The 12,277-nt window shown below is 35.9% G+C and overlaps 1 protein-coding gene across 2 annotated transcripts in view; it reads left to right on the top strand.

The window, feature by feature from the left end:
• Positions 1-11,517, top strand: part of LOC119916229 (potassium voltage-gated channel subfamily C member 1-like) — a 50,995-nt gene extending 39,478 nt beyond the window's left edge. For both annotated transcript variants that reach the window (XM_038736163.1, XM_038736164.1), the window contains one exon: positions 6,309-11,517. Coding sequence is in view for 1 of the 2 variants with exons in the window: in XM_038736164.1 (XP_038592092.1) it covers positions 6,309-6,322 (14 nt within the window). In the remaining variant the exon portion in view is untranslated. The remainder of the gene's footprint in view (positions 1-6,308) is intronic.
• The last annotated feature ends 760 nt before the right edge of the window (positions 11,518-12,277 follow it).

Below are 12,277 nucleotides of genomic sequence, written 5' to 3'. Positions count from 1 at the left end.
CGACAACATTGGACACTTTATGTTGATAGTTTACACAGCAAAGCTAAGTGATGTCGGAAGTTAAAAAAACAAAACATAAAACCCCTTAGCTTAAATGAAAAGAATACAAGTATTGTACCATAAGAGCTATATCAATCTAACATTTGAAAATTGTTGTTTGTTTTATTACATTGCTGTTAGGATCCCATATATGCAATTGTAAAGGTCTATTCAGTCACTTTCTTTGGCATTTGCAAGCATGTTGCCTAATACACATACTATATATATTTATCCTTATCATCTTATATGCAATTATAACAATCATATTCCCCCACCCTAAATATTTGTTTCATTATACGCCTCAAAAATATGAAGCATTTACATAAGGGGGGTGGGGGGGTCCTACAATGTGTAAGACGAGGGTCATGTGATTGATGGAGTTAGCCGAGCTAACACTAGCTTGTTACTTATTACTGGCCTTAGCTAGTGGATCACAAGGAACTTACCTAGGAACTTGAGCATTCAAAGTTTTTATAGTCAGCTTGCTTTCGTTTTCTGATAGCTTGCTAATATGCAATGCTGGTTGTTAGCAACATTGAATGTAAAGTACTAGATTTAGTGCATCTTTATTGCATCTTTATCACTTTAAACTGGGCAAAATCATATCCTTGGTTGTTAACACTGTTAGGGCATCTGAAGACCTCATGAGTAGAGCTGACTGGCTAGCTACAGCTAACTGTGTTTTGTTTCCCACAGTCTGTGGCAAAGGAGCACAATTTAACATTCACATCCTCGGTTAATACTTTCCATTTGATGATAAATGACTAAGTGGACCTTTGAAGAAATGCTAATCAGGACAGATATGTAAAATAAACGTATTTGTAGGCCTACATTTTTTCAAAGAAATCTAAATGCATTGTATTTACAAAGCTACTTAAAAATTACAACAATAAACTAAGTACAAGATATGTACCTATAAAGTCAAAAATGGATGACTGCATAATTAATTGTATAGTTAAAACAAATAAAAAGCACTTTACTAACAGTCAATATCTTTTTACTAACCTTTAAAGCTTGCATGCTGGAATAAGGCCATGAATGATAGAGTATGTGAGACCACCCCATCAAACACATTTCTAACAGTTTTCTAAATATCTGTTTTGCTTCTTCTTCACTTTAATGTTTCTTATATATTTTTCCATAATTTTTTGTTTTTGGTTTAATGTTTGTCTGAAATGACCAAATGCAATCTGTTGGTTAATTTTTGGAAAATATGACAGTGGTTACAATATATTATTTCCCTCAATAATTAAGAATAAGCACTCTCTTTTAAGCAATTTGAAGCTTTTGTTTAGCTTTAATTTTTTTGTACCTGAGGGTTTCCTCAAGATTGCCATCCTCATATGAAAATAGGTATGTTAAAAGTTAAGCAAAAAAGATATAATAAAGAAATATTCACATATGCAATAATCATGCAATATTAATTTAATTGCTGGACAACATGCTGTGCACATACATATGTAAATATGCAGATCTATTTTTAATCTTAAGAATGCACACTTTGTTAGGCAGTCTACGTATTATTTTTTATTCAGCTGGTCCAGATGTGTACAAAGTATTACAATGACATGAGCCATTTGTCTTGTTTCATTTCAAGTCTGGTTCTTTAGCCTTTTTAATGTTGTGGTTGCCATTTTTATTGTTTGAGTTTTGTAATAGTTTTATATTTTCTTCACTTATACTGGTAATGTGTATTTCATTGTAAGGAATGACTTTTCTGTACCACTGATTGTCTAAAATAACGTTTGTCAAAAAAGATACAGATGTTGTATTGAACTGTCCTTTAAGTTCTTTGACAAACACAAATGTAGTAAGGCTGAAATCACCAGGAAAACTGTAAGTTCTTTGGAGCCAACATTTTATTTGCAGGTGTGAAGGAAATATTTCCATACTTGTTTAAAAATTGTCAAGTTCTGTCATGATGGTTGTCCTGATTGCCATTATGTATAAAAATCGATGTGCTTCCAGACCCTTGAACTTTGAGAACTTAGATATGCAGTATAATGACTGAGGAAGCTATGACATCACTTGAATGTTTGCTTGAAATCTGTTGTCGACTGGAGTTTGAGAGATTTGTAAAAGTTGTCTCATTTAGGATGGATCCTACTATACATTCACTGTAAGAAGTAATGCTTACCTGGCTTTGTCTGATACGGGTTTTTGAAGGCCATTGCGCATATTTTCAGACCGAAGTTGCTAATAGTCGTGCTTATAGTCAGTGTTGTTACATTTCACCATTATGATGTCAAAAAATGACAATAATTTAGTGTTGTCTGAAAATATGTGAAACAGCATGCAGAGTTTTGTTTCTCCAGTGATTCCAAGAATTTTTGACAGCAGCTCCTTAATGTATAATGTCAACCTGAACTTAGGGAAAGTTTGGAAACTCTGGGATAGTACGTTTTTAAATTGATTCACTTGTAGAAAAATGTTTTGTGAACATGTAATGTGTAAAGTGTACAATGACACACATTGATTGGCCAGGGTCCAATCCTCGAAGCTAATCTTAGTCCACATCAGCAAACCTGAATATTTGTCTGTAATTTTTGCGAGCATCACTTCTCACGCATAATCCTCATTAAACCTTTAAGCGCACATGCATACTGTATAATCTTAAAATGACTCCACAATGTGGATGTTCCAATTTGCAGATACTTTTAATTATACTGGTATGCCACTTTATTTGGAATATACATTTTCTGTTACAGTGAAGGAAAATGTCCGTTCATCCAACGCGTTCTCATCTCAATGCGTCATTACTGACACTTTAAGACAGCGTGACAAAGCGTAATTATTTGAACGCTAAAGGTACCTGTATGAAACTGCACAGCTGTAGGGTTATCCAGTCGACATGCATAAAGTGAGTGACTTAGGTTTAGGCACTAACATTTCTGATAGTTATGGTAAGGGTAGGAGGCTTCGGGGGGCTCTCAACACCTTTAACACGAACTTAACTAGCACTTCTGGTCTGTACGAGACTCCCCAGAGCATCTCATATAGATGCTGAAGTGTACCTTTAGAGTCAAATAACTACGCCTTGGCACTTTTTTTGAAAGCGTTGGTATTGGACGCCCTGAGATGAGAACGGTCTGGTCCATCCTATATATATGTTTTTCTGTAATGCTACAATTAACTAAATATGGGTGAGAGGAATAACAATCTCTCACAACACCACTTTAATTTGAAGTATTCTATTTGTACACATTTCTGCTTTGTATTCTATCAAAACTGGTCAGAATAATGTCACAAATGTCATTCTGTTAAAGTAATAGGTTGTGGTTATAGCCAATGCAAATCACTTAGGACACCAACATTGTAAACAAAACAGGCAGATGTTGTAAGTGCCTCTATGAGGCCCCTGTACGTAGGCTCTGATGTCAATTTAGGAGTTCATACAAACTAGCTAGATTTACCTAGCTAAACCTTTGAAGCAGTGCTTAATAGGTCAGTGGTTACTATTGAATATGTACATATCTGTATCTACACATGTGAATACATTAAAATCATATGAAATTAATTTATCTATGTATACTTTGTGAGTGTTGGGCAGGAAGTTTTCGAACAACTGATTCTAAGAGAGTTGAATGATTTAATCTGTATGTCATCAGAAAAGGGTGTGGTTTTATCCTTTAGATGTCTCAATGCATGCATATATATATATGTATGTATGTATATATGTATGTATGTATGTATGTATGTGTGTGTGTATATATATATATATATATATGTGTGTGTGTGTGTGTGTGTGTGTATATATCCCATTTTCACATGATCTGGTAGTGTTTAAACCATACTATTATTAGATCAGCTGTAATAACAAAGGAAACTTCTGAGCACGTTCTTGGTTCTATGCTCTGTATTCTGCACTGTATTCTACTGACTATAAATATACATTAAATGTAAATATTGGTTGTTGCTAATGTATCCTGACAGGCTTGTATGTTATATGTGCATCTTTGAGAAAACATTGCTGAGACTTGCAGAGACTGGTTCATTCTGTTTGGAATTTGTTAACATAGGAGTACAAAAAAAGTACAGTCTTTCAATTTGTGAGAAGAAGGGGAGAAAATGCTGTTTGATCAACTTTGAATTGTTAACCAGTTAAACCTCTGTGTGTTTATCACTTTGGTACATAATATGGTGCTGCATTTAGAACATGGTTAACCTAGCTTGTAATGTCCACTAAATAAGTGTTATGTTATAATCGTGGAATGTATCAAATGAATGTGATGCTGGGCACACTGAAGTCAAACAGGACATCGGTCCTCTTGTAGCAAAATGCATTGATCAAAGAAGTTCATCAAGAAGCTGGACTATTCCTTTAAATGGCACCAGATATATGTACATAATAAAATAATGCATGAGGTTCCTTCCATACAAAATCTGGCATTTAAATACAGCTTTGGTTTTTTAATGACACCGCAAAGCTCAGAAGTGTCAGAGTACCTCATATAACATTTACAGATACGCTCGTTAACATGGTCTTGTTCAAGACAGAGTCCTACTCTATTGGTACTACACGCACTTTTAGCTATATAATATTGTAATGTTGGAATATGAGTACTATACATTCGATCATAACTTTGACCTACTAGTATCATAAATCAAAAAGCTGTTATACCAGTGAATAATAACACAATGGCAGTTTTGGCACTGTTTCGTGAAGTTACTGGTGCCAGAACAAAGGCAGAAAAAGACAGAAAAGTCTGGTTTATGTCCAAACAAAAAATTAGTGGTGTTAGTATCCAATAATGCATAATGTCTTTAGACTTGTGTGCATGTGCACGATTTTGTGAACACTTAAGTGTTACACAGAAGAAGGCAAATACATAAATATAATTTTTAAATCTTAGGCTCTATTAATATATTTCTCATTTTGTGCCGCCATAGTGTACCCAGGGGAAGTCTCTGTTACTCTTAATAAGATCCACACGACAAGGTATGGCATTGCCTCTGCATTTAGTACAACTTTAAATTTACATCGAAATACAATTTCAAAACAATTACAAACTGTAGCTTAATTGTTGAGCATCCATGTCGGGCTTCCTTATTACGTAAGCTGCAGTTGTCCTTTACTCTCAGATATTAAAACCATATAACTGATCTTTGGAAAGTATGAACTGTGTCTTGCTAACAGCTTTTCTCTGGAGAAAAACTGCAACTTTAAAGTGGAAATTGACAGAGGACGAGGGTTAAAGAAGAGCACAAGGGGAAGAGCTTATGCAGCTGCAATAAAGGGTAATGTTTGTATTGGGTTGATGGTTTGCTGGTGAGACCACAACAGAAGTGTTTAATCTCCCAGTAAATAATGCATGATGCCAGCACATGTGATACAAGAGGTGTTTGCCCTAACTGTAGAAAAAGGATTAAAAATGCTCAAATTACTGTTGTTGACAAACATTTTCTTGAATTTGAACCTGTGTTTGCATGATGCATAGCTCAAGTTGGGGGTTAAGCCTCTTGAAATGGTGTCAGCTCAGTGTGTGATTCAACTACTTGCTTCACAAAGTACAATAATTCCTCATTGAGTATGTTTGTATGTGCCAATCTGTCAAAAATGTATTTTTTCATGAAGTGTACATCTCATCCAAATGAAAATGTTTACACACACACACACTCACACACACACAAACATCAGTGAATAACTGGCCATCATCTCCCTATCACCTAATCTTGTTCACTTTGAAATGCTCTGCACATAATTCACTCCTGTAAAGAGGATTTCTGTATTTGTTGAGATTTGGAGTGGAGAGTATGGTGCTGGTCAGTTGGCCAGCAACTTGTTACATTCTATTGTTTGTTTTTCAAATAATGTCAATCACCAGTTTATGATGTCACAATTTCTTGATTTTGTAATTCAAGAATAACTTATGTGCCAACTTTCTGTCTGTATGCTGGAGATAGACTGTATTTGTAGCTGTATAGAGTTGTCATTACAGTTAAATTTGTGCACTTCATTCTGACATGCACAGTTAACCAGCAGTATACAGGTAATGGTAATTCATGATTACTTCCCTATTGTATGTAATGTTAGTAACACTATGAAACTGTTAATGATTGTAATTGGCAAATTCCAAATATGAGAACAAGGCAAATCATGAATTTATGTCCAAGATTGGTTTATATTAGCTTAGCACTTCTGTAAACCAATCTAGATACAAGTGCTTACTCGTAATGTTAAAAGTTAAATATCACTGAACAAGATTTTTTACAAGATGTTTATTCTCTGTGAACTTAATATTAATGGCTTTCTGTTCTTGTCTTCACAGTGTTAAGTTTCTAGCATTCGCCTTCTCTCTAATGAGGAGACAGTAAGCGGTAAACACAATTTTGCGGCAGGAGCCACGTAACGACAGGTGTGACACGGATGAACTGTTTAAAGGAGATCTTTGGGGTGACAAGAGAGAGACCAGAGGTTAATCATGAATTTAAAAAATCATACGGTCTGCTCCTCACGTTGTTACCAAAGCAGCCTCTTGGAACTCTGACCACATTTTTTGACAACTGCCTGACTGACCTTTTTTTCCCTTTTTTTCGGCAAACTGACTGAGCATTGCACTGACACACTTTGGGAGAGAAAAGGACTCTTGATTACACATTCCAGATGACATATCTCTGACAACATTATACTCGCCATCTTGTATGATGACCAACTCAGTACCATGTACAGTGCTGAACAACTGAGCAACTTCACACGTTTCCGAAAAAAACCCACTTGTCTTCACAAAGGACTGAATGAACAATGTAGCATCTCTGCTAACATATTGTAGCATTTGTTGGCTGGGAAATAACTTGACTTAATCCATCAACAGTTCAAAGAGAGAGGAATTTATGCATTCAAAGGATCTTTTAGATGTCATTTTCCTCTTGGGTTCCTTTCTAGTGAAGAAAAACAAAAATAGAGTACATGAGAGACAAAGGATTCGTCTAACTCGTTAAGCATGAAGGGACTACAAACTTTCATTTTGCTGTACAACCTTGTGTTGTATAATGATAAATACATGACCTTGATCCTTGAAAACTCTTGACATTCCAAAAAAAGCTGCACTAAATACAAATAGTGCGTATGAAATCGATCACAAATGCACATAATTTAACATCCATACTATAGTCCCTCATTGAAGTTTAGCACTTGTATAGCGTGTTTGCCACTGAACCTATGTCTTCCATTCACTTCTATCAGACTGAAACACTGCCCTCTTCACTCAAGTACTGAGATTATACAAAAACAACTATGAAGTTGAACAAATGAAGCACATGTAGCATCAGCTGGTCATGTATAGCATTTACAGCACATTTAGACTCACATGAAACATTCACCACAAGAAAATGGTGGAAAAAGACTTTATCTCTTTATCTCTCATGTACTGCCGTGGGCTTGCCCGAAAATCCATGTGGGATACCAAAGGTCCTGTAGCATGCACTTGCTGAATGACCTTCTGTAATGTACAGTAGATTAGGAGAAATATTTCATTTCGGAGGTTGGTTCTCACCCTTATACTGCCCATTGCAGAGTCATTCCTCTGAGGGAGCTTAAACTGCCACTAGCATCCCATCCCTATATTCATTTTTAAATATTACCATACCTGACTGACACAGTGATCAGTCATGAGGAGAAAAAAGACAAAACAAAAGTCCTACAGACAATTGTCAGTCTTTCTTCAATATCAAGGGATATTGGCCTGCCTAAATTTCAACGAAAATGACATTTCTACCACAAGGAGACTTTACGTCACATTAAAATGTCCATTAGCTTGAAATATCTGTGTTATCATTTCACCAATCAGATAAATGGTCCAACAAACACAAAGGCCGACACTGCCAATTAGGCACAAGAATCCCCAGACGCATACTGCCCCATCTCTCTCTTGTCCCTCTTGCTGCCAACGGCTGCTTCACAAGCAAGTCAATGTCAAGATAAGGATGGCCCATCAGGGGATCCCTTAGGCAAATTTAAAAAAGTGGGAAGAAATGGACTAAGAGTAGAGCAAGTGTGGAAGTGTACAAAGAGAACAAATCTATATTTTGATAAACAAAACAACTATCCATGGCTTCGGAGGAAGTTTCTGAGCAGAAAAGGTCCAGAATGCAAGAAAGAAAAAAAAAAAACAGATGCAAATGTTAATAGAAAATTTGGCATCATGAAATGGAGTCAAAGTCCTGGAAAAAGATGGGAAGTCAATATTTTGTCATGGGCAAAGTTGTTTTCCCCACAAGCACTGGGAACATGTTTTTGAAAGACAATGAGCGTTGACAGACTCTTGCCTATAAAGACATGGGGATGACAAAGGATGGACGCTGAGATAAACAAATGAAAAAAAAAAGATAATGCATTTTGTAACTTTGTTTACCAGCATGACTACTTTGCATGACTGTCTTTTCTGCAAGCCCTTAGTTGAAGACAAGGGTGCTAGAGATACAAAAAAGTATATATAAAATGAATTTAAAAAAATGTTATATGCAATTAATGTTTTAAAAAAGATTATAATGAAAGAGAAGAGCTATATTTTGTTTTGAAAAGTAAAAAAAATGTGAATATTGAAACATGTATGTTTGCAAAGTACACCCTGAACTATGTTTTGTTTGATGAAATCTCTCTGCTACTACTGCCCTACATTACTCATTCCAGTGTTTACAACCACTGCCATATTTTTCCTTTGTTATGCATTGAACAGTATATTTTCTAATCATCCAGTCAACAGCAATCATTCAAGACTTTGCCAAACTATAGAGTTTGCGCAAAGGATGTTTGTTGTTAATTACAGAGTCCACGTTTTCCTCCTTGAATCATTTGCACAACTACCGTAGCAGCAGCAACAACAGCAGCAGCAGTTATAAAACAACAGCTCTCCATACCACATCTTTGACTGCTTGATTAGTACTCATAGTTTGCTTTTTTCCTTTGGCAATAATACAAGAGTTGTCACATGATTGTAGCAGGGCAAACGGAGAGCCTCAAGAGTATCTTCAAACCCTCAGTGTTAAAGAGATTCATATAAGGCCTTAGATTGGCCCATGGCAGGATTTTGGCAGTTCTGTTCCACTAGTCCTAAATAGAAAATGTGAGTACAAGTGCAGGTTATCCAATAAAGACCAATAACAGACTACGAAACTATATTGGCGAACAATCAAGAGAGATTTCAGGTTTGCATGGAACCAACTGCCATTCCAAAGTTTGCGTGTGGTTTAAAGGACTCAGGTGTGTTGGTGGTGTGTGTGGATGTAGGTGTTTTGCTATTTTCTTTCTAACATAATAAATTCTAGTATATAGACAACGATAATGTGAACACCTCACAGTGATGTGTAAAAAAACGCATGCATTATGACTTGATAATATCTCGAGGGGGAACAGAGTCTTGACATATCCCCTTAGCCTACTGTCATTGTTTGTCATGAACCCAGTCCTGATAACTATGAACACTGTGCCGTGTCGTAGAGCAGAAAAGTCTTCCTCCGAGAGGCAACTGAAAACTACTCACACTCACAGTGTCAGCATGAGTGTGTATAGGTAGCTCGTCTTTGTTTTTTTAAATGGTCAGGTCTTTGCATCCGTCATTACTCGTGCAGTTACTGTCATTCCTGCTGGCTAGTTGGCAGCTCATTACAGCACACAACACAGTCATGTGAGCACCAATCAAAGAGACCCAGAGCTTCCAAAATGATGTCAGTGAAGTACTTTTAAGTGTTGCGAGAAAGAAAGGATGAGAGATACCAGTGTCCATCAGGGGAGATTGATGTAAAAAAATAAAATAAAATAAAAAACATGTCTTGCTAAAAAAAAAAGGATTGTTGAGTGCTCTCCAAGCACCTCAACCTTGGTTTGATATTCTAAGTGAGTTTCACACCCTGCTGGTCCAGGGTTTAGCTCAGGCAGCTGAATGGTCCTCTTTCCATTCTTAGTACACTGCAGTTGGATGCTTACCAGAACATGAGACTCAGTGGTTTGATGCAGACTACATAGACTATTCAAGGTTTTACCGGTTCTAGAACTTCTATTTGCGAAAATGGTCTGTGAGATTTGTTTTGGTCCCTTATCTTTTTAAAACTCCTGACTTCAGTTCCCGTTTTGGAAGGCATTAAGCAACTTTGATGGTCACAAAGACGTTTATGAATAATTCAGAGGGAAACTTCGAGCAATGGTGTGCACACTTGCAAGCACTTTGTGCTTCACCCAGCTGTTTCAGTTTTTTTTTTTTTTTAACGTTGCCAAGTGTTGTCTTTTTCTTTCCTTGTTTTCCACTGTTAAGTTTGCCATTTCTTCATTTTCTACATTGTGACTGCTCTGCCAATACCAGGCTGAAAATATGATGTCTTTCTTTTTCAATTGCGTAATACTGCCATTTGATTTAGTCATGTTGAACAGAATGAGTTACAATGTTGGGAGTGCTAAGTCTGTTTTATTTTCTCAAGTTAGCAATCCATTATAAAATGTTGGAGATTTTCTGTGTAACACTCACATAACCAAAAGAACAAAAACGCTTTACTTGGTAAGTAGATGCCACTGTTAAATGGCTACTATGTATTGTGACAATATTATGACATGTCCTCTCCAGGTGTTTGGAAGGTGTTATGTGGTCTTTGGATGACACATCCTCTATGATATCCTATTCATTTACTTTAGGTGTCTATTTCTGTTGCATATGTTTTTTGTTTTTTTTAATTGAGGACACTGTATGCAATCTGCACCACGAATGCCACTGATCGACACTTACTGTATGCTCCCTGAGACACAGATGTTCCGTCATCAGTTAAGATGATTGCAACCACATGTGTAGAGGCTTTATGGTTTTCCATAGAGTGACTTAGCAATCACACTAATCTAAAAATATTTTATTTTACAAAGTGATAAGACCAGACTTGTTTTAGAGGAAATGTTATCATACATCATAGATTTTTCTAATATATTTAATATCTTATTTTAATCAGAAATTATATGACTAACACCACTAAATCATACCGATATACATACATCTAATATTACAGTACAGACTATCATCATGTATTCACGTAAGCATTCCAAAGATAAAAGATGTATGTTCATTTTACATGCCATCAAATTATATAAAGCAGACTTAGGTACTAGTCCATTGTACTACAGTCTTAGTAGGAGAGTGAATGGGGAGAGGAGGTGGTCACTGGAGTATCTGGTTGTGACTTATGCCGGATTTTATTTTTGAAATGTTGGAACACAAAGAACAACTCATCAAGAACTGTACAAAGTATATTTCAATGGAATGTTCATGATCTATCTTTTTATATTTTGAAGAAAAAATGGAAACATATCAATAAAGTGTCATAATTGAACATATTTCTACTATTGAGACTTAAAATGTATGAATGTCAATGCGATCTAATGTGAACCAATCTCCATAGCAGCTTGAATGAATAACTGATTAACAGTCATGAGATGCTTTTTCAGAGACATTAAAATTGCTTAAAAATCATTGAAATGAACTTAAAATAAATGAAAAAAAATGACATTAATGGTGTGTCTGTTTGTTTAAGTGTAATGTCCAATGGATGAAATGTGTGCTCCTGGGCATACTGACTTATGCTATAACATTCTGTACTGACTGTCACAGTTAACGCTTTTCATCAGCCTGTCAGGAACAGGATACCACAATACTGTGACTGATATAATCGGACTTGAAGCAAGGACACAATGAAAATCCACAGTCTTCAAAGTAATTGAAGGATGACACATCACATTTATGACTATAAAGTTTAAGAACATGGTGTATTTTGATGTCAGCATTTCCAAGAAGGTTCAAGTTTCTTTTTTTAACCAGTGACAGTTGCATTAAGCCATTGGGACATATAACAACATCATATAATGGTAATCAATAATTTTGAGGTCAGCTGTAACTGTGTCATGATATTTGAGAATGATGCAGAAATATAAGTGCTGTTTTCCTTACATTACATGTTGATATCAAATAACCGGAACTTTAAATTCTAAAATGCATGAAACCGGACATCAACATGTTAGATTCATAAGGATCTGTTATATTTCTTAACTGATACAAAATGCTTGGACCCAATTACAGATTGTAAGAGCAAACAGGAAGTGTGCACAAGAAGGACAAAAATTTATTTGAAATATTTCATTTTGAAAGAACTATGGCGTGGCGTGTGCAGCCATCTCATAGGAGTCAAAAGATTGCTCTGCATAGTTGTGTGAAAGCAAAAGAATCTAAAGCCATTTCACAGCACCGGGAGCACCTACTTCTGTCACAGC

This window comes from Micropterus salmoides, unplaced genomic scaffold (genome assembly GCF_014851395.1).
Source record: "Micropterus salmoides isolate LMB-PRFRI ecotype aquatic unplaced genomic scaffold, ASM1485139v1 Ms_hic_scaffold_21, whole genome shotgun sequence".
NCBI classification, from domain to species: Eukaryota; Metazoa; Chordata; class Actinopteri; order Centrarchiformes; family Centrarchidae; genus Micropterus; species Micropterus salmoides.
This window is presented reverse-complemented; position numbering and strand designations above follow the sequence as displayed.